The 24,249-nt window shown below is 39.1% G+C and overlaps 1 protein-coding gene across 1 annotated transcript in view; it reads left to right on the forward strand.

The window, feature by feature from the left end:
* Positions 1-24,249, forward strand: part of LOC113406807 (neurobeachin-like) — a 942,582-nt gene that overhangs the window by 569,526 nt on the left and 348,807 nt on the right. The window contains exons 36-37 of the mRNA XM_029911985.1: positions 14,736-14,844; positions 18,882-19,048. Of these exons, the coding sequence (XP_029767845.1) occupies positions 14,736-14,844; positions 18,882-19,048 (276 nt within the window). The remainder of the gene's footprint in view (positions 1-14,735; positions 14,845-18,881; positions 19,049-24,249) is intronic.

Below are 24,249 nucleotides of genomic sequence, written 5' to 3' on the forward strand. Positions count from 1 at the left end.
TGGTCAGACAACCTCCTCCCCATACACCACCTCATATAGAGCCCCTTGTAGTGGGCTTCTTAACATGGTGGACCAAAACCTGAAGGCTTCAAGCCATGTCCATCCTGTGATGAACTTATTGCCTTGAAGGCTAGAGACAGTAAGTGTCTCTTCTGCCTGGGAGAATTGCATATTCCATGCAGATGTTCAGTGTGCTTATCCTTCTCTACTAGAATGCACAAGTCATGAAGCTAAAACTCTACCTTCTAGATCAATCCATGAAGGTCTCATCAAATCCAAAGAAATGAGCTCCAGAATACTGTAGAGCCCTTCAAATTTTTATCCACTGATATAAAACAGATATCCAAGAAGGTGCAGGGCTCTATTAGGAGCCACAGCAGGGACAAAAGACAAACTGACCCCTCAGTCGGGTGTCAGTGAAATCAAATGGATCATCAACTGATTTAGTGGCCATTCTTTGGCAGGAAAGAGGGTGTGGATGAAAATCTACATTTTGACAAAGGAACAGCTTGAGATTCCTGTCCAAACAGAATTTCTATCTGCTGAACCGCAGCTGGGGATGATTCTTGTGCAAGAGAAAGGACTATAAGGGGAGACGGCAGATGCCCCAAATCATCTCTCTCTCCTTATCTCTCTACCCTCTATCTCGTCAACAACACCTGAAGAAACAAACAAACAAAAAAAAAGCAGCATTGGACTGTGGGAGAGATCCTGTCTGAATGGGGGTTTACCCAGTAAAATCTGGTGGAACATATGGTGAGAGAGACCTTTGCTTTTGAATTTATTTAGCTTATTAAGTTAGGTATAAGTTGTGTTTTATTTTTATTTCCCAATAAATGTAACCAATTCTGACTTTTATGCCTCATTACTTGTAATCACTTAAAATCTATCTTTCTGTAGTTAATAAACTACTTTTATTGTTTTATCTAAACCAGTGTGTTTGGATTGAAGTGTTCAGGAAACTCCATTTGGGATAACAAGGCTTGTGCATATCATTTTATATTATAAAGTCTGGGACCGGAGATTTTGCTGGTATTACTCTGCAGTGTAATCCATGAGTGGCTGGCTATAGCAACCATGCAGTATAACTAAGAGTAATTTACATGCTGAAGGCTGTGGGAGAGCAAACCAGGAGTGGTTGCTTACACTGCAAAGCAGTGTAAAAAGCACCCCAGATTGGAGAACTGAGGAGACAACTATTCAATGGTTCAGATGTACCCTGGGTGATGTCACAACTCCTTGTTCAACAGAATAGAGCGAGGCACTCTTCCACCAATATCAAGCCAACAAAAGCCCTGTAACTGCAATGCCATTGCTTGAATCTTTGAACTCGGCAAGAAGAGAAGGTGGTGTGAAACTGTGATGGTGCTTGACTTCACTGGGTCAAGCCACAAAGCCTGGAAGCTCCTCCGTCTTCTAGGAAGTGTGGCTCCAGCAGCCTACAAACTACCTCAACTAAGTGCACATGCCATCTCTGCACAGTTAATTGCCAACTCCCTTGTGCCGATGACTAAAACATCAGGTGCCAAGTCCACAAACAGCTTTACTGTGCACTAAATCAACACCAGGTGTCTTCACCCCTTTCTGTCCCCTACATAGTAGATGAAGTGGACCAAGGGTCTTTCCAACACTAAATCCAGAAAATAGGGAGGAATGGACAGACTGTATCCAGAATTCTTGAAGAACTTGGTCCAAAGGCAAGAAAGCGGCTGGCAGGCTTCTTCGGCAACATCCACTCTTCTAGTATAATACTAAAAGAGTGGAAGGTAGTCAAATTTATAGTCATTTTAAGCCCAGAAAAGAGGTCACTGACCCAAAAAGCTACCAGCCCATCTCCCTCCTTACCAATTGCTATAAACTGTTGGAGTAGCTCCTACTTTTAAAGTTACAGCTGACACTGGAGCAACTGGTCCCCAAAGAGCAGGCTGGATTTAGAACTGGTCGCAACTGCAGTGACCTTAACCAGCTACATAGAATCTGATTACCAGTGAAAATTACAAACATCAGCATTCATGGACCTTTTTTTCTGAATAAAATACTGTATGGCGCAAAGGTCTCATGCTGAAGTTATCATTAGCTTTCCCATGCTAATCAACCATCAGACTCATCACCTAGATGCTGAATAACAGAAGATTAACCATACACCTTAGCACATCTGCCAGTAAATCACGGAGATTGAACAACAACCTCCCACAGGGATATGTATTAGCACCAGCATTGTTCAATCCCTATACCAGTGACATTCCAGTCACATCATCTTGTAAATTCATCTCTGCAAATGACATTGCACTAACAACACAAGTGTCCTCTCTGAAGGCCACAGAAAAAGTCATGAACAACGGCCTCCAGACACTGGAGATGTATTTCAAAGCTTGGCAACTGAAACCCAATGCTTCAAAAACACTTGTCTCTGCCTTCCACTTGAGTAACCCATGAAGCCAAAGTGCCTCTGAAAGTGGACTTTTGTGGTCTGAGTTACTTGCAATCAGACGCTGAGCTGTAGTCAACACCTTGACAACACCTAAAGAAGATAAAGACAAGGATTAACATCATCCAGAAACTTGCTAGCACATGCTGGGGATATGATGCACACACACTTCAAACATCAATACAAGCTAGGCTCTTGCCAACAGTGGAATATTGTGCACCAATTTGGTACAACAGCCCGCATGCTAATCTTGTTGACACTAAAATTAATGCCATGCTTAAAAATGTTTAGTGGCTTTCTCAAATCAACGCCAATATTGTGGCTTCTAGTTTTGGCAGGCATTACACCTGCCAACATCAAGTGAGACAATGGTGTGGTCTGGGAGTACAAGAAGATTCTGGTTTCTCTGGACCTGCTTATACAAGATCTCAATTCACTACCACCCTCCCAACTCAGATCCAGGACACATTTCTGGATACACACGCCAACATTACAGGCCAATAGAAAGGATGCCAGCACTTACTGGCTTTGAGCAGGGGGTTGGACTAGATGACCTCTTGAGGTCCCTTCCAACCCTGATATTCTATATTCTATGAATCAGGAGGCCACTTGTGACATCCCAAACAAAGACTTGATTGACGAGCCAATGAAAGGAGTACAGAGAAGCCAGAATCCCAGGACCATTTAACTGCATTCAGACAATGCACAGAAGGTGTGGAATTTCCTCCACAAATGGAAAATCTAAGAATTGCCAAATTGTGACTGTGGTGAGGTACAAACCATGCAACACATCATGGACAACTGCCCCATTCATGCTAGCAGTGGTGGCACCAGGGGGATCCATCTAGTTAATCCAGAAGTATTAGAATGACTTTTGAAACTCAGTTATGATCTCAGCCCATTGCTTTTCAAATGCCATACAAAAAGATGATGATTGCTGGATAAAGTGGTATCTCCAGCATCAGTACAGCCACTGGATGTATTTAAACTCGTCCAGGAGCTCCTTGTGAGGATTGCTGAAACCCCAGAGATAAAGACTTTTTGGTTATATCAGAGAAATCCCACAAGCAGTGTGACATACTGTCAGCTTCTGGTCAATCAGGATTACTCTCCCTATTGATAAGGAATTGCTAGATCCAGCTAAAATCCCTGTGGCAGATGTGAGCTACTGTAATACCAACAGCAAAATGAGTCAAGAAATGGTACTAGGTTCCCCCTTTAGGGTTTGAGTACTTCTGCACTCATGCCAATCCAGGCCCTTTGTTTGTGTCAGCTGTACAAGAGAAATCAAGGTTGAGCAAAGGTGCACCGAAAGACAAAGTCCCCAAATGAGTGACCTATTTGGGAGGAAGGCATACTCCTCAGCTTCACTGCATGTGGCAAACTGCTAGGCCCTGCTGGCCAAGAACGACTTTCTTACATGGGACAAGGTGACATCCTTCTTCGCAGAGCTCTCATGCAGTAGAGGGGACAGCATAAGGGCATAATTAAGGAAGGCCAAGTGGTGGCCAAGACAACTTTGTAGGCAATAATGGATGTCTCAGACACCAGAGAAACAGAGTTATCTACTATAAACCTTGTCTTGAACTCAAAGCCTCTCTTTAGGTAATCGTTTAGTTACTCCAGCTCCAGATCATTAAGAACCTTGAAGATAAGGACAAAGATCTTGAAGTAGACATGATATTCTGAAGAGTGGGGACCCAGTGTAATGATCAGAGGACAAGTTTGATATACTCACAGTAGCCTGTGTTTTTGAGGAGCTGAGTTATTGCATTCTGCACTAGTTGTATTTTCCTCCGGATTGATGATTTCACATCCATACACATTGCACTGCCATAGTCCAAGTCAGGAGATGAGTCATTTATTAATAAGGCACGTCATAAGCTGCGAGGATGCGCTACGGTGTCTTACTCATACATAGATGTTAGCGGTGTCACTGAATTACACGTTCTATGTGAGCACTCAGTATCAGTGAAGAATTTTGGAGCACTTCTAAACTGTGGACTAACCTGACTAATTGTGTATTGGCATTTCAAAGCAGAGGAGACTGCATGATGGCTCCAAATTCCTTAAAATGTTTTTCTCTGTCAACCGGCATAATCACTGTCTTGGTTGGGTTTAGCTTCAGTTTGCTCTTCTTCATCCATGATTTGAGGTTGCCCAAGCACTGGGCTAGCTTGATGATGATAGCGTTGTTGTATATTGCAAAGGACAGAGCTGTGTATCAAGTTTGTTGTGGACTGACTGTTTAGAGATGAGATTAGAGACACAAGGTGGGTGAGGTAATGTCTTTTATTGGGCCAACTTCTGTTGGTGAGATACAAACGCGTTCAAGCTTACACAGAACTCTATGTAAGCTCCAAAGTTTGTCTAAGTTGCATCTTGGCAGATCTCAGCAATGAGCATCTGATAAAAGTATATCTGTTCCTCTGGACAAGTAAGCAGGCATGTCTTCAGGAATGGGGACACGGAGCGGGATCTTAGCTAAACTATATCAAATGTGCATTCTGTAATACATTTTGACTGTTGCTATTTAGGAATAGGCTGCCTTTTTAACTTATCTGGAACATCCAGACATATTGGGGGACATAATCATAACTATTTTATACAGCAATATAAAAAACTAAGAGTTCTCTTCACTTCCATTCTATGCAAGATATTTGTTTGCACGAACTGACTGCAACATAGCAAAACTAAAAAAGAAAACTGATGAATGTGAAAATTCATATCTGAAGACATCATTTGGGTAGGAGGGTTAATGACTACTGTCACAACCTGACCCAATATGGACACCATTCTCTTGTGAGTAGTCTAACCACATGGTCCTACATGCTTCCAAGTCAACTGAGTTTGCGCAAAGTCTATTCACTGTTTCTAGCTCTGGGACTCTAAGGCTCACTCCCTGGCTCATATCACTTGCCTGAGTCCTTTCTTGGGCTATGGGATCTGTAATCCAGTGGTTCTAGCCCCTGAAACAAGCACACCAGACTTCCCAAGCTCCCCAGTCACTTGCATACATTTTCCCAGAGTTCAGCGAAGGTTGTGGGCACTCTGGGTTTCTAGTTTAACCTCCTTGGGGTCAACTTGGCAGGAAATCAAGGAACACAGACTTAGCAAAGGAATTCCTTAACCACAATGACTTTACATTTACAAGCACTTGAGTGTTACAGCTCTTTGTAAAACAACAGAGTCCTGAGATGCATCCTCCCCGAGTCTATCTCACCCCTTCTGTGAGTCAGAGTCTGCTGGCGTTTCAGGGTGGGCAGAGTTCCTCCTGCCCTCTTGTTCTTGCAAGGCTTTCAGTTCTGATGGTTGCCCCCCTACCACCCCCCCTTTTTATGCTTAATCCATCTCTCTGTAGAAAACCCATTGTTCCATGGGTCAGTAGTTGAATCATTCAAAGCTGACAGCCTCAGATTACTGTATTGATGGCTTCAACATACTAGTTAAGCCCCTTTCCTGGGCAGAGCAGCTATCTGGAATGCAATTCAATAAGTCGCCTCTAGAAAGTTTAGACCTGTGTTCAGCACGTAATGCAAATGGAGTTCACCATAAAAAATGGAGTTCACAATTGGATACAGATATATCCGACTCTGTCACATCCTTGTCCTTAGTAAAAGCAAGGACTTAAACTAAACAGCCTGCACAGTTTTATGCTCAGTGCAGATAGCCACCATGCCATGGAACAGAGAGGTAATTGTCTGTCTGTCTGTCTGTCTGTCTCTCTCTCTCTCTCTCTCTCTCTCTCTCCAGGAATATTGTATTCAATTCTACTCATCTTTTTACTGGGAAGATATTAACACACTAGAAATTCAAAGAAGAGCAACAGGTTTAGGAAGTTAGAAGAATTAATTTATGAAGAAGGATTAAACAATAGCTACCTAAATTATGACTTGGAGTGGACCTAACTGTCTACAAAATTTAGACATTAGACTTGATTCTGATTAACAGAGAGGAATTAGTTGGAAGCAATTTGGGTGAAAGTGATCATGAAACAGTTTCATTATCCTGAGGAAAGGAAGTAGTGAGAGCTGCAGGATAAAGAGAGTGAACTTCAAAATAGAAAACTTTAGCCAAGTCAGAGAACTGGTAGATAAGGTACCATGAGAAGAAAATCTAAGAGAAAAAGGAGTTCAGGAGAGCTGTCAGTTTCTCAAAGAGGCAATATTAAAGGCACAATAGCAAACTACCCTGATGCAAAGGAAAGATAGGAAGACTAATAAGAGGCCAATGTGGTGCTGTCGGGAGCTCTTTAATTACCTGAAAATCAAAGAAGGAATTCTACAAAAAGTAGAAACGTGGACAGATTGCTAAGGATGAATGCAAAAGAATATCATAAGCATGTAGGACAAAATCAGGCTAAGGCACAAAATGAATTTCACCTAACAAGGTACATAAAAGGTACACCTCTACCCCGATATAACGCTGTCCTCGGGAGCCAAAAAATCTTACCACATTATAGGTGAAATCGTGTTATATTGAATTTGCTTTGATCCGCCGGAGTGCGCAGCCCCCCCCTTTCCCTGAATTCATTTATATCAGGTCGTGTTATATCAGGGTAGAGGTGTAGTAAGTTCTGTAAATACAATATGAGCAAAAGAAAAATAAAGGAAAATGTAGGTCCATTACTTCACAGGGAAGGAGTGCTAATAACTGATGACATCAAGAAGACTGAGGTATTTAATGCCTATTTTGCTTCAGTCTTCACTAAAGAGGCTAATTGTGCTGAAATACTTAATATTAACATAAACCACAATGTGGAAAGTACAGGTTAAAGCAGAGGTCCCCAAACTGTGGGGTGTGCCCCCTTAAGGGGGGAACGAGGAACATTGGGGGGGGGAGAGGTGGGCCAGCCCCCACGGAGGGCAGGAAGGGAGCGCCATCCTCCTCCACTTCTGGCCCCGGCCCTCAAGTCGGGGTCCTGGATGCCGGCCCTGTGCCCAGGGTCTTGGCACTATGCCTGGGTTCTGTGCTCACCCCCAGCTGTTGCTCCAGCCTTGGCACCCTTTACCCCTCTCCGCATCCCTCCTCCCAGTAAGGGGTAAGATGGGGTACAAGGTAAAAAGTTTGGGGACCACTGGGTTAAAGAATATTTAAATAAGTTAAATGTATTCAAGTTGGCAGAGCCTCATGAAATTTATCCTACGATATTTAAGGAACTAGCTGAAGCAATCTCAGAACAGTTAGCGATTATCTTTGAGAATTCATGGAGCATGGGTGAACTCCCACAAGACTGGAGAAGGGCAAATATAGTACCTATCTTTAAAAAGGGGCACAAAGAGGCTGTGGGGAATTATACGCCAGCCAGTCTACTTGGAAAGATACTGGAAGAAATTATTAAACAATCAATTGTAAGCACCTAAAAAGAGTATAAGCAATAGCCAACATGGATTTGTCAAGACCAAATTGCATCACACCTGATTTCCTTCTTTGACAAGGTTAGTGACCTAGTCCATGTGAGGAAGCTAAAGAAGTGATAATCTTGATTTTAGTAAAGCGTTTGACACAGACTCATAAGCAAACTAGGGAAACGTGTTTTAGATTAAATTACTATAAATTGGGTGCATAACTGGTTGAAAGACTACTAAAACAAGTTATCAATGGCTTGCTGTCAAACTGGGAAGGTGTATCTAGCGGGGTTCCACATGTGTGTGTCATGGGTCTAATACAGTACAATATTTTCATTAATGATTTGGATAATGTAGTGGAGAATACGCTTATAAAATTTCCATATGACATCAACCTGGGAGGGGTTGCTAGCACTTTGGAGGACAGGATTAGAAATTAAACAGCCTTGACAAATTGGAGAATGAGTCTGATTTCAACAAGATGAAATTTAATAAAGTGCAAAGTACTTCACATAGGAAGGAAAAACAATGCACAATTACAAAACGGAGAATAACTGACTAGGCATTAATACTGCTGATAAGGATCCGGGATAATAGTGGATCACAAATAGAATATGAGCCAACAATGTATTGCAGCTGCAAAAAAAGCAAATATAATTCTAGTGTATATTAACAGAAGTGTCATGTAAGAAATGGAAGGTAATTATATTGTTCTATTGAGCACTGGTGAGGCCTCAGCTGGAATATTGTGCCACACTTTAGGACATATGTGGACAAATTGGGGAGAGTCCAGAGGAGAGCAACAAAAATGTTGAAAAGTTTAGAAAATCTGACCTATGAGAAAAGGTTTAAAAAAATGAGCATGTTTAATCTTGAGAAAAGAAGACTGAGAGAGGACCTGATAGCAGTTTTCAAATATGTTAAGGGCTGTTATAAAGAAGATGATGCTCAGTTGGTCTCCTTGTCCACCGAAGGTAGGACAAAAAATAATGGGCTTAATCCACAGCAAGGAAGATTTAAATTAGATATTAGGGAAAACTTTCTAACTATAAGGGTAGTTAAGCTCAGGAACAGGCTTCCAAAGGCGGTTGTGGAATCCCCATCATTGGAGGTTTTTAAAAACAGGTTAGACAAACACCTGTCAGGGATGGCCCAAGTATACTTGTTCTTGCCTCAGTGTAGGGGGCTGGACTAGATGATCTCTTGAGGTCCTTCCAGCTCTACAGTTCTGTCATTCTATGAAATATATGTGGGATGTAAATAAGTATGGGCAATATATTAGTAAATATACAATAAAGAACAAACCTGCCTTGTTGTAGAAAGAGAAAATAGATGACTAAATAGTTTTTATTCCATTTCTATGTTCTGTGATTCTATTGTAAGAGATGGAACAAAAATAATTTAGTCTGCTGATCCTCTGTGCTTTATTGAGAGAGACCTGGTTTAGGGTGGTATAAAGCAGCAGACTTGTCTCCAGAGTCTGGTGTAGCTTTCAGTGCTGTTGCAGCGCTATTTGCCTTTGTACAAACATGACTAGAAAGTCAGATTCATCACCCTCTTGACACCAGGACCCTCAGAGCCCAGGTGATGGTCATGGCACAGTTAGTGTTGATGATTGCCAAGTTAGGATTGACTTCCATCCTGTTGAGATCAAAGCTGTTTGCATGCTGGTAATGAGAAGAACTCACCTGAGACCTCAGATAGCCGCTCCACAATAGAGCAGCAGCAAAACAGTGACATCTACTCTGGAAGTTGGCTAGGATAGGTAAGTTTAAGGAGACTCATTCCTTGACTGAATCTCTTCCTCAGGGGAAGAGTCAGGAGATGTACAGGGCATTGACTTGGGAGGGCATCAGGTACAGGTGGTCTTTGATGCTGATGGTATGTAGGTGGAAATGGATGCCTTTGGAATGGATGCCCAGCCTGGTCCTGAAAAAAGCAATTACAACAACTTCTGTGATGTATAAGGTGTGAGCTCAGGTTTCTTAAATGGTAGCTCATTTGCCTGGTGACAATTAGCTTGCAGTGTGAATGAGTTTCTGACTCTAGTGAATGAATCACCTTAGACTAGATTTTACAAGCAAGCTATGGGCTCTTTAAATTGGAGATATATTTTCATCTTAATGAGCCTATCATCCTGCCAACATTTTCCTGTGCTCAGATTCCCTTCCTGATAAGGTTTTTCAATGTTAAAAGTTCTTTTGATTTCTACTTGGAGCAGACTAAAGTCCTTAAAAGGTTTACTAGACTCTTTTATTTTCATTTGACATCTGCTCAATGGGCACTTTCGTCACAAAAGTGATCATGTCTAACTAGCTGTCCAACTGTATTTCTTACTATCATACTAAGAGCTGGCAGGGGCCTTTTTTACAGGAGGTCATATCATGGCTCATACTATCTGAGGCAGAAGTACTGCATTTGATAGCCTTAAGGGATATTCCAATTTATGACACATATAAGGAAACCACCCAGCCCTGCCTATAAACATATGAAGCATCTCAAGACCAGCCTGGTTTGGTCTCTTGATACTGCAGTACGTGGTTTCAAGGTGCCCAAACTCTCCTAGAGTTTTGTTTCTTTTAGAATTGTATATTTCTGAAAATTAACAGTTGAGAGCTGGCAACTCCTGGAGACTTTGTCTATTAACTCTTATTAGGCTCTTTTCATTTACAAAAAATAGTTTTTGTTAGACAGTGACTGCTTTTTGTTATATTTTATCATAGTTCTTTCTATATTGCAACATGCCTCTTCCCTCCCCCCGCAAACTCTACTTACTCTTAAGAGTGAGAATCCTGCACAGATAAAGGACCTGGTTCTCATTTATACTAAGGCTTCTTTACACCATAGGAACACAGAAATTGCAGTACTGAATCTGAGACAAGGGTCATCTAATCCAGCATCCCATACCAGATGCTTCAAAGGAAGATGTAAGGACCCCACAGTTGGTACATGTAGGATAATCTGCCTCCCCCCCCATGCACACACTAGGTTTCATCCTGATCATTAATAGTTAGAGATCATCTTAAACCTGAAGCATGAGGTTTAAACCCTGAAGCATTTGTATTGCTGTCTTCACCTGATTGCTGTGTCATATTTTTCTTGCTGTAAAAGAGTGTTCATGTTACTTTGCAGACAAGATTGCTTGAATTTGGACTGAACTATCTACTGCCGTGGAAACAGAATAGTGTCTTGGGGGATACAAATGTGATGATTTCTCTGCTTTAATTTCATGTGGTATTATTCATTGAGGATATGATGGTGCTGGGGCAATTTCATGCTACAACGTGTGGGTTTGATTCTTGTCCTTCCTGGACTGTAAAAGACACCAGAAATAACTGGTTCCCTTATAAGGGATATTGTAAGTTTTTCTAGCAGGAAGAGGAGTGGAGGAGGGCACCTTTCCTTCAGTTTTTAAAGAAGCCATTGCAGGCCATATGCACAGTAAATTTACTTTTGGTGCTGATAATCTGTGTAACTCCCTACAAGCATCCCATCTCCCATTTTTGGTTAAAGTCACCAAAAAGATTATGTTGGGGCAATTTCTGGCAGTATCTTTATTCTTCAGACTTCCTTTGACCCTGGTCAGTCTGGTGACAGGTCTATATATGGGGTACAAACTGCATTGCTTGCATTTGTGTATGATCTGTGTGTGCATTAATTATGATCTTTTACTAGCAGCAGATGAAGGCACTGATGACTTTTGATCTGTTGGCAGCCTTTGATGCTGTTTATAATGCAATTTCATTTTTTTTATTTGTGGACAATCTTAGGATCCTGCTGTGATGCTTCCTGGGGGAGCCCAGGGTTGTGAGGCACCTCGCTACCACTTGCAAGAGGAAGCCCTGTCTGTCCCTGCCATGTGTCAGCTGCCTGATTCCACTGGCCACAGGCAACACAAGCACTCCCCTCTAGGCCTCGTAGGAGGCGCTGTCACTCTACAGGGTAATGATAGGCACAGTCCAACATCTGAGCCCTCTGATCATCTCCCTGGAGTGCCCACCTCCTGTTTCATTGGACACTCAGCATTCACCAATATGCTGCTTCCAAAGAAACAGTTACAACCCTGCTTTCCACCTCAGGTCACCACTCCCCTTAACTCACAGCACTTAGATGTGTTTATGGTGAAATCAAGTATAAGTTTATTTAACAAATAATAGAGATTCAAGTAGTAGGAAGTAGAAATATTGGAAACAAATGATTATATGTAAAATAAAATCATAATACGCATTCTAGAGCCTTGTCTTAATTAACAAGATCCTCTCGTGTCTAGTAGGGTAGGCTATTGCCCACCAAAATCCTTGCAGTGCTTTACAGCCCGCCTGGCTGTGATTGTTCTTTCATGAGACAAATACACTGTCTGTTTGCCTTTTAGGTGAAGTAGTCATTGTATCTCTTTGTACTCCAAGATATATATCATAAACAGGACACCTCCTGCTGACTGTTTCTTCCTGTAGATTTCCTCTCTTCTATATTCCACAATCACTTAGTTGGCACATGGTTCAGTCTGGAAATAGCCATGCTGGGTGAAGTATGTAATACACCAGTGACCACACAGGGAGATAGGTGTCTGCTACCCTCTGCCTGAATGGAACAGCTCTGAGGTGTGTCACCGCCTGGTGACCTGCCTTAACTCCAAGACCTTAAGAACATAATTTGCAATACAGATACATAACTCCTTAAATATCCATCCATACATTTAACAATCATTATGATGACCAGTGGGCTACCAGCTCTCAGTAGAGACTTCACATGCTACTCTCCAGTGAACTATTATGCAGATATCAGACCCAGGTGATTCCTGTAAAACCTTATGCAACCCCAGCTCTCTTGGCGCCAAGGGACCTGAACCATACCAGCTACATTGCTATCTTTATGAGAGACATCAAATAGTAATTGTAAGCAATTATACTAATGCCACAGGAGTCAGGGACGTCATTTGAGAAAAGTTCAGAGGTCTGGGGGCATACTTGCTTCTCTCTCCCTGCCTCACCTGCTGTGGGGGGAGCAGGGAGGTGATGTGGGCAGACAGTGAGCCAGGGTGGGTGTCTCACCAATGGCTGACGCAGGGCTTGGATCAGGGCATGGCTTGTTCTGTGATTAGTTCTGGCCCAGACTGCTGCTTCCTGTGACAATGTAAGGATTAGGTGACCTACCCCAGCCTGCCCAACAGCACTCTCTGCAGGCTTGGGGGAGACACCACAGCCTGGCTACCAGGGAGCTATGAAAAGTTTGGGGTTGTGGGGGGCAACTGCTCCTACTGCTCCTTAGCAACTGATGCCCCCGAGAAGACTCCCCTACGTTGTCACCTCTCTTGTTCAAGTCGTACATGAGGCTGCTGGTTTGGTATGCGCTGCAGTATATTTAATATGATGATGACACGCAGCTCTTCATCTCCATCACATCTGACCCAGCTAGAATAGCTGAATGAAATCCACAGTGTCAACATGAATTTGGGATTGGATAAGAGCTAGCGGACTATGGTTTAATTCAGACACGAGAGCGATAATGATGTTGTTGTTGCCACCTCTTTGCTGAATGGAAGCGTATTTGGGGGCTTTTTAGGCCGGTTTCCTGTTTGAAGCAGAAACCAGTGACACCAAGTAAAGTATTTTCATAGTTTATTTATTAACTGTACAAAGTCCCGTTTCCTTGAATAGAAATGGCAACAAACTTTAAACACAATTCTGTTTTTCAGAAATCTCTGGTAAAGTACCACTGACCTATCCCCTGAAGCAGTTGCCTTGAGCCTCTTTCCCTCTCCAGGAGTCTCACAAAACTGAGACACATCCTCCTTTTTATAAATTGAAAAATACTAATCTAGTAATAACCATGAATAAATCTCACTGCTCTCTGTTCACTCAGGGCCAGATTTTAAAGATATTTAGGCATCTAAAGATGCAAATAGGCACCTAATGAGATTTTCAAAAATGTCAAGACACCGTCCCATGGGACAAATATACAAAACTCTCATTGCCTTCAATGAGAGCAAAATTAGGTGAGTATTGAGCACTTTTGAAATTCCACCCAAAGAGCTTGTCCTAACCATAATAGGGGGAGAGAGAGCATAGTCATTTTTGAAAAAGAGCTCTCAATCTAGTTTTTTTTCAATTATTATGTCAAGTAGTGTTGCCAATTCTTGCAATTTTATCATGAGTCTCATGATATTTTTCTTAAATCCCCAGCTACTGGAAACCTCTGATTATGAGAAAATCTGTTTTCATTTAATCTCAGCTTTCATATTTGTAAAAAGTGAGTTTCTAGCCCTCTTGGATGAAGAGAAAAGCTTTAAAATATGACCTGAGTTCAGACAAAAAGTTCAAAAACCAAACGCAAATTGGAAAAAATCCAAAATGATTTATGTATTAATTAATAATCTGATTTTATGGCAGGAGTCTCATGATTATTTGATTTTTGGCAATACTTGTATTTTAACAGTGGTGCATTCAAATAGTTTCAGTTATATCATGTGCATTTTTTTTTTTTGCATTTCTTTGATTTTTGCAGCTGTTCTACATAAAAATAAAAAGACATTGCATCTTATATGTACTGTGGGCATTCAAATTTTAGTTAGCTAGATGAAATACCAGTAACAGTTAAGCAGTTGTTCCAATAAAAAATGTTCCTATATTCATGCTATATTTGTGGTTGCAGTCTCACTATAAGCAGGTCCAAAGTACAACACTTCTGTATGCAGTGTTTCCTTTAGTTAGCTAGCTGATACTAAACTCACTGCATAAGGCCTCTTTCATTGTAGAGAGTTTTCTCTGTGTTTTCCCAAATACATGAAATTACAATGAACTCTTCTGAAAAAGTTACATTATTAATGTAAACTAATTTAGCAATTATATTTCATTTGGTAAATGTTAAACTTTTTCCATTCTAAGGCAAGCTTATTGAAATAATTTATTTGAAGAAAGTCAAATATGAAGATGGATTTCAAGTGTTTTATTTTGTTTTAGATTATTATGTCATGCAATGAAAGACCACATAGTGCGTGTTGCAAATGAGGCGGAGTTTATTTTGAACCGACAAAGAGCTGAAGATGTACACAAACATGCCGAATTTGAGGTAAGCTCAAGATTTGATGAATTCCTGCTTTTCTGTTTTCACTCAGCCGTCACTTAGACTGTAACCTCATACAATAAAGTTTTTTTTTTCCAAGAGAGAGAGAAATTTACATTGAAGCATTTGAAAGCCAGTTTTTAAAAGCTTTGGTAAATGTCAAACACAAGGAACTAGTTTATCTTCTCATCCCTTCACTGAAATGCATGAAAATATTTACAGCTTGAAGAAACCCCTTAATCAGAATGCCTACTAACTTGATATGGCAGATCTTTAAGGTTCACAAAGAACTTGTCTGATTTTATTGCAAGTAGTAAAAAACAAACAACATTTAATAGTGAAATTATTTTTGCTGGATTTTATCAATAGAATGTGAGTTTTGTGTATAATAAATAAAACTAAAGGATAGCACACTTGAGGTGCTTTAAGAAAAATAATAAATATTGATCTGTAAATAGTATAGTATTTTCACTACCAATACCAATGCTTTCTAGTACTTTTTCATCTTATTTACCAGGTATAACTTATAAATTGGAAGATATTAAGTATCTTTTCTACTTGCTAAGCTAATAAGAATAAGTAATTACTGGAGATAGGATAATATATGAAATGTCTATTGTCTTTAATTTTGGAAGATGAAAAGCAGGAGCTGGATCCTGTAACTCTTACTAATGTGAATAATCCTTACTAACAGAAGTAGTACATAGTGAATCATTCATTCCTTCAGTAAGGAATGTAGCATATAACCCACTATAGTGTTTTAAAGTATTTTGTAGCAAAATACTGTACAAATATTAAAGACTATTTTTAAAAGTGTATTTAAATGAATGTTTGAACTTTTTTTCCCTTTGTTTACATAGAATTACTCATTTTCCTATTTAAACATATCTTTTGATATATTTGAGAACTTTTGATACAACAATGTTAAAAATCTTTTTGTTTAACATGGTTTTATCAGGCAGTATGTTTTGATATTAAAAAAGCTTATCTATGATATTTCAATATATAGACATTTTGATTATTTCTGTTTTTGCCTATGTGTATATGTTTGTGTGTGTATATGCTCATATATAAAATACCGTAAAAAAAAAAAAGCATGTTTTAATGTTTGGGTAGCATGGCATTAGAATTAGGTTTGATTGATTTGGTAGCCTTGAAGATAATAAATAGCTGTATGAACATATTCATCTGTCAGGGAATGCCAACAAGCACCTTTTGGCAAGACATAGAAGCCAGTAATCTCAGTTTTGATGAGGTTTTTATCTCATCGAAGCAGCTCTCTAAAACCTACACTTTGATGTACTAGTTCTTGTGCTCCTTGACCTAGCAGAAAAATATAAGACACAGAGATATCTTGTTGTCATTTTGAATACATATAACCTTTACTTCATTTTGTCAGGCCAGACAGCAGACACTTGTCAGATGGGATTGCAACAACTTTATTACCAAACATATACTGGATATTTTGAGCTTAGATAAAATCACATTTACAATTAAGTGTATGTCAGAGTGAAGTTTCATATTGCCTCAACAATAAATAACATTTGATATTTATCAGGGCATCATACAGTAACCTAAAATGACAATAGAAGATTGAGTTATCTGCTCTTTGAAGAATATGTTAAGGTATAAGATCTGACAGAACTCTAGACAAAATGAGAAAATTCAATTAACTTTCAGCTTCTGTTAGCAAACAAGATTTAGAATATTAACTAAATTCCCTAAAGGAACAGCCTTAAGTCAATCTTATTTTCTAGTAAGGAAACCAAGACATTTCTCTCTAACATTTTTTATTATACTTATTGTCTTGTGAAAAACCTGAGAAATATGTTTGAAATGGACAAGAAAAAAATCTCTAAGTAAATAAAATAAAAAAATTAAATGTAATCATGTACCAGTATGAATCTTAGATATAACTAAAATAAAATGGTGCTTAGAGTCTGAAACAGTTTTACATATTGATGTTGTAATAATATTCCATAGGCATCATATCATATTAGCATGCATCCCACTTAAAAGATGTGTGAAAGTTTTTTACTATCTACTGTATTTTAAATTATAAATCAGTTTTATTTTATTAAACAATATTTAAATGTATTTATTTTGTAAATATTTGATTATTTTGAGCGGGCTAATTATTGTTCACTGCAGGAAAAAAGTGAATAGGTATTTTACCAGTCAAGTAATCACACTTTTACCTCTCAGACTTCAATTGTATCATTACTGATGCAACTATTTGACTAAAGTTATATAGTGACACAGTGTGGGTGCATGTGGGTGTGTAGATGTAAGCATAAGGTTTGTAAAGTTAACACTAGTCAATTTTGTCTTATGACTAAGGCTATTATTGAAAGAGTCCAGTTTTTCCAGAATGATTGCTTCCAGTTAACATTCATTTTGTTAGCCTCTGTAATTGTTCAGGAAGAAAAATGAAAATTTAATTTTACTGTCCAATGAGCTGGTGAAATATTAACCTCATTACTGAGGCAGATCATTGTACTAATTGGTGCTTCCCTGTACATGAAGATAAATTGAAAAAATGAATTAACCCCTTGAAAGTAATGTAATTCCTGTCTGAAATAGATGCCTTTCAGTAATAGTTTTAAATACAGTAGATGAAGGACATAGTTAAAATCTTACCAAGTACTGCCATTTTCTATAATAAAAACACTAGTCTATAGAAGTATGCACACCTGAATTCATGAAATGCAATAAGATGTCTCCAGTACAATGTTAGCTTAATTGCAACTGCTGGTATAATAAATATTATATAGTATTTTGTTTAGGTAGTATTAAATCGTTGTTGAATTTGTTCTAAAATGGGAAACAATCAATTGTTATGGAATGCATAAACTTAAGAACACCTAATTCAAAATGCAGGATTTTATTCAAAAATGATAATTGCACGCACACACATTAAATAACCAACACAATTTATCCAAAATAATTTGAGAATAATGTAGTTTTTTATGATATATCTCTGTAAGAAAACTGTGATATTGTTTTTTTTAATTGCCATAGACACGTTTGCCCTATTCAGACTTTTCAAACAGATCCTTACTAAAAGGAGTATTGAGAATTTGAATGCAGTCTCTTTTTGAGACTAAAGTAGAGAAATGTATAATTCTGTATGCTACAAAGAGAACAAAGGTATTAGAAGATAGAAACTAAAGTTAACAGTGTTTCGATAATGGAATCTTTTTCACAATCAGTCTATAACGGAAACGGCAGTAATTGTTGAAATTCCTTGAGAGATGGATTTTGAAAGCAACGTGATCAAATAATTATTTCTAGCTTTGTTTTCAGTTTCAAGTATTTCTGATAGATTTTTTTAATCCCTTTTCACTTTTTCCAACTGTTTTTACTTGTATGTAATTTGTGGTGTTTTTTCCATGTTGTAACATATAGAGATTAAGGAAATAGACATTTAATTTCAAAGGTAATGGAGATCCACTTTAAGATCCATAATTATAAAAGTACGGAACTTGTGAACTGTTAAGATCTTGTTTTGTAGATCTTACTAAGACTTAAAAGTCAAGCTAAGTCTGTCTGGTACAGTGTTGTAGCTTTCTGTATGCAATATTGAATAAGAAATTCCAGAGTATAATGTATTGTATAAGGTATTAATTGGCAAATAATTTATAATGATCTAAAAAAGAGGCCATATTTTAAGACATAAGCAAAAAGAGGCAGAGTTACGTGTGTTTTCACTGTAATTATGCATTTCCTCACATTTGATGGCTTAATTTCTAAACCTTAACATAGCATTAATCCTCTTATTTTCCCCTGGAGGAGGGATCAACACAACCAGTGCAAGTAAGGAGTATAAAAATGGATATTGTGTTTCTGTTTAGACTTTATATTTCTGTGAATGGTAAGGTCCTTCTTATTTACCTAGAAATGCTGAGTTTGGTGAGAACAAAGGTGACTAAGATGTAGGTAGAAAGGAGAATTTAGATATATGAAAATCACTCCTAAGCAACTTGTAGGCACTTCCTAAATTATTCTATTTACTATTCACTTTTTTTTTTTTTCATTTTTAGTCACAGTGTGCTCAATATGCTGCTGATAGAAGAGAGGAAGAAAAGATGTGTGACCATCTTATAAGTGCTGCTAAACATCGCGATCATGTTACAGCCAATCAGCTGAAACAGAAGATACTGAATATCCTAACAAACAAACATGGTGCGTGGGGAGCAGTCTCTCACAGGTACGCTGTAATCATAAATGTGTAATTATAAACATTTGTTTCAAAATTTAAAATGAATCAGCCATTTTCGTACAATTGAAAATTGGATGTGCTGATGGTGGGAATCATTTCAAGAGAACTTTTGTCTTCTTTATATCTGTTTTTTTTCCCCCTCAAAAGTCTTCCTGTGGGGCGATTCCTCTTCTAGTACATGATGTGCAGATGCAATGCTCTCCATAGCCCATCAACACAGTATTTTATTAAAATTTGTTTTAGATAATTTGTAGATACTTATGCTTGTTCATCATGTAGCACTATTATTTGTATTCCAGTAGGGTCTAGAGGCCCCAACCAGGATAGGGCTAGCTGCTGTATGAACAGGTAGTGAGAGTCCCAGTCCCAAAGACATTACAATGTAAATAGAAAAGAGAGATGAACGGTGGGAGGAGGCACAGAGAGGAAAAATGACTTGTTTAAGCTTGCATGGAAGGTCAGTGGTAGAACAAGGAATAGAACCCAGCTCACCTGTCTAGTGCCCTATCTATTAAACTATTTCTGTATAAATAATCAATATATACTTTGATACAATACATTGGTAAATCTTTATCCTCACATTCAAACATAAAGGTCAATACCTAGTGTGTGCAACCAAACTCTGCAGTCACACATATGCACATGTGTATCCAAGCGTATCTCATGCCCAAGTTGGGTGTGAGAAAAGTGCATGCTCACTTCTGCAGACATATTTTGAAAATTTGGTTCAAAATATAATAGTACTAAATTATCTGTTCTTTAATTGACAATACAGTAAATGAGATTCTAATATATGTTCTAGGGACTTAGAGTTAAGCCTCATTAGAATATTATATAACCATAAATATTAAGGTATCTAATAAATACTGTGTATATTATTCTCACCCTATTGTCACTATGTTTGCATGTGTATCATTTATTTTCAAGTACATACTGGAGGAATCAACACAACCAGTGCAAGTAAGAAGTAAAAAAACAGATGTTGCATTTCTATTTAGACTTAATATTTCTGTGAATGGGAAGGTGCTTCCTATTTAACTAAAAATGCTGACTTTAGTGAGAACAATATACAGCAGTTTATATTTTTTAAAAAGTAAGGTGTAATTTTGGGCTTATTGACCTTAAGTTTTCCTTTAAGTTCCCTGCTCAAAATGAGGTGGGTTTCAATTCTGTTGAGTTCTGTGAACAGCAACTCAAGTTGATGATGTTACAAATCTGAGCTGATGCTGTTTGCACAGCTGTAGGCCTCCATCTCCACAAGCCATGAGACAGTTGTCTTCTTGGAAGTGATGGGTGATCTACCATTTCCTCCTGGGGCCAAATAGCCTCTCTCCTGGGTTTTGGCGTGGAGAAGTGGTTGCTCCCCTAATCTACAGTTTTAGGTTTACCAGGTAAGGGTCACTGCCCCTCCCTCAAAGCCGTAATAGTCACTGGGGAACCAGGAGGGGCTTGACACCTCCCAGTCTGGCAGCAGGTACGGGAAAATGTTCCACTGCCAGTGCCTGTATAGTGACTGCAGGGGCATAGAAATCTCCATAAGACTTTACATGGTAGCAAGGGACTCCACAAATATACTCTGTAGCTGCCACGGGCTAACTGGCATGCCAGGTAATTCCTAATAGAAAGTTGCTAGGGAATACTTAGGGGTTCCTTAGCTACCATAATATGGTTTATAGGATGTCTAGACCTGTGTTGTCAGTGTAGCATTTCAAATGGCAAAAGTTTTTCCTCAGTTCCCAATGCAGAATGAAAAACTTATTTCCTGAAGATCTTTTGTATTTGAAAGAGGCCCTGACACTACACATAGGGAGTAGGCAATTGGCCCAAGAAGGAACATGTGAAAGAAACCTGTCCACTGGTTCCACACAATAAAACTTATGGAAGATCCAAGAGGCTTGGCATCTAGATGCGTAAGGAAGTACTTTTAAGGAGTGGGTATGATTCCTGGAAGCTTGGATTCTCTAGAACCAAGCTAGCCTCATGTTTAGTATGTATAATACATGTCCAAAGACTATTTTAAAGGTCTTTAGCACAAATGTTTTTGGTATGAAAGTAAGATCTGGTTTCATGGTGTGTGTCACAGATGTAGAATAGATACAAGTTTTATTGTGTTTGGAATCCAATATAATAAATTCTTCTTACCTTACATCTTCCCAGTTTTTGTACCCCTGCATATGCTGCCTTTGGAGAAAGCAACCACCAATCGTTGATATGCTTACTCTTGGGTTGCCAGAGTGTTAGCGGTCTGTTTTTTTGATAATAGAACACAGAATGAGGTTGAATACTGGAAGCACCATGAGGAAAAATGTGAACAATGAATGACTATTGTCTTAGGATTCAGAAAGGGCAGACAAGATTTCCAAAGAATAGGATAAGAAAAGACTAGACAAATTGCTTTTGAAGTTTGATGCTTCAAGATTGAGTGAACTTTTGTAGTATTTACAAAGTCTGAATTTTGAATATATTAACATAATCTGTCTTTGAAAGGTCTGAAAAACAAGAATAAGTATGGATAAACTCAATAATATGCCACATAAAACATTTCAGTTATGCTAATTGCACTCTACAAAGAGTAGACCATGATTAGCATTAAAAGTAGCCATAAAATCAGAAGTGAGTTGCAGTTCAGATTACCTTTTGCATAGCTTCTTACTGTAGGCAACTTACATTAGTAAGCATTTACTTGACTACTCCACTAGAGAGAATAAGTTCCCACAAGCATGGATAAGGATTATGTAACCTAGCACTGCTGGTCTGAAAACTAATTTACTCAACAATACCTTTCTGCTTTACCTATATGAGAGAAATAATATGTTTTTTGGAAATCATTTATATTATATTGTTTAACGCCTCTTCAAGGCTGTAAGTAATATTTAAGTATCAATTTTATCTTTTTCCACTTCACAAATAGATGTTTTTAACTCCAGTTTTAGTATAGGCAAAATTATTTTGTTTCCTTCCGTACTGGTATATTGACAAACTACATTGCATCAAAAGGAAAGTATTGTAGGATCATGAATAAATAGCATTTGTTTGGTTTTTTTCTTTACATTTCCCTGCCACAAAATAGTAGATTTTTTTTAATAAGAATCTATTCAGTGTTTTATTATACCTTCTATTTGTAGCTTTAAAAAAAAAAAGGTTACTGCTTTTCCTCAGGTGTGGTGAGTTTACTTTCAGGTATGTTCATCATGGCGGATCCAGAGCATATGAAGAACTCTAGGTTCAAGTTATGGTCTAAATGTTGACGTTAAATATCCATCAGAGGTGTTTTGAAAGTAGCTGTTTGATGTTCTCATGGGGATTGCAGTAATGAGAAAGTAGTCATTTAAAAAAAGAGTTCAGAAAATCAATTTGTTTGAAGCTGACCTCTACCTAGATTTAACAGACTTTACTAGGTAATACATACACAAACTGGATTTAGGCTTTTTTCTATTTACAACCACCTTTGGTAATCTTGGATACCAGACACATATTAATCATTAATGCTGTAAGGCAGGATTGTCAGACTTGTTCTGTAGTGAGGACCACATTACCTTTTCACTTAGGAGCTACAGGAGAAAAGTATTCCCTGACAAGAGGCTAATTTTAGTCCTCTCTGGCCGCAGAATGTGCCTCCCTAGAGATCAGAGTTAAATAAAGCAAATAAAGACAATTACTACATTTTGTGGAACCTCTCTTCTTCAGTCCATTAATGCAGCACTAGGGCTGTTCATCCTCCCAAGTCTACTCTCTTTCTCTCTCTCTCTCGCACCCACACACTCACCTTCTTTTCTCTGCTCATTGGCATCCTCTCCCACTTTCTCAACCTCCCTGTTCCTCCCTTTTCTCTCTTCCTCCCTCTTCCCCTGGGGCATTCCCCTCTGAGTGCTTGTTCATTGGAAGGGGAAGGGCTGAGGGAGGGAAGCTCTTCTCTGAACCTGTGGGACTTGGCAATTACAGAAGCAGGAGGAAGATGATTTAAAGATTCCTCCTCTGAGCCAGATATTGATGGCTCACAGCAAGAGGGACTGGAACGCAGAGAAAAGGCAGGGGATGGTCGGGGAAGGAACCTTCCGTAAACTCAGGCCTGGTCTACACTAACACCCCAATTCGATCTAAGGTACGCAACTTCAGCTACGTGAATAACGTAGCTGAAGTCGACATACCTTAGTTCGAACTTACTGCGGTTCAGACGCAGTCCACACGCGGCAGGCAGGCTCCCCGTCGACTCCGCGGTACTCCTCTCGCCGAGCTGGAGTACCGCAGTTGACGGCGAGCACTTCCGGGATCGATTTATCGCGTCCAGACCAGACGCGATAAATCGAACCCGGAAGTTCGATTTCCAGCCGTCGAACTAACGGGTAAGTATAGACCAGCCCTCAGGCTCTGAGGCATTCCGGCACTGTCACCACCTGTGTGGCTGTTACCAAGGGGAAAGACAGGAACACCGAAGTGCCTGTGCCTAACCCTGCTCAAGCTCTCTCCTAAACTTCACCCACTTCAGCGGCAGCTCCTTCCCAGCCCTTCTAACTTGAGCAGGGAGCCAGATGTGATCCTGATCCATTTGTTAATTGCAGAGGGAGTTGCAGACTAGAAGAAACGGTTCTGGAGCCAGATCCAGCCCTCATGAATCTCTTGGCTTTTATGGAACATATGATGCTGCAGATTTTGCAGATAATTCAGCAACTACTCCAGTGACAGGAACATACTATTTTGGATTGCATAACTTGGACCTAACCCTAGAGATTCAAGCCAAGAACTTGAGGTCTTTTGGAGGAAAGATCCAAATTTTTAGTTCTAGAACTGATTCTATCATAGCAAAAAGATAAAGACACACTTTTTCTCCTTTTCACCTTTCATCTAACATAATGGGATTGGATCATTCTCATCATAAAAATATGAGATCAGCATATATCACGTGGGCGTCAGTCCTGGCAGTTCCAGTATTTCTTAGTTTATTTCTAGCTTCCTTTCAGAATGCTAATTCCTTCATTCTGAACACCTTCTGAATTTTTGGTGCTTACCTAAAGAGAATCTCTAATTTTTTTAGGGTTTTCTTTCTCTAATTGCAGGGACATTGTAATGCATCTCCCTGCTTCAGCTAAATACTTTAGTTGTCACCAGATTGTGCCTCAGGACATTTGATCTACTAGTATCATACTTTTCCTTGTCTCCTTTTGATATGCCTGCTTCATTTGGTGCTGTAG

Source organism: Terrapene carolina, unplaced genomic scaffold (genome assembly GCF_002925995.2).
Source record: "Terrapene carolina triunguis isolate 2854851 unplaced genomic scaffold, T_m_triunguis-2.0 Scaffold141, whole genome shotgun sequence".
In the NCBI taxonomy this organism is placed as follows: domain Eukaryota; kingdom Metazoa; phylum Chordata; order Testudines; family Emydidae; genus Terrapene; species Terrapene triunguis.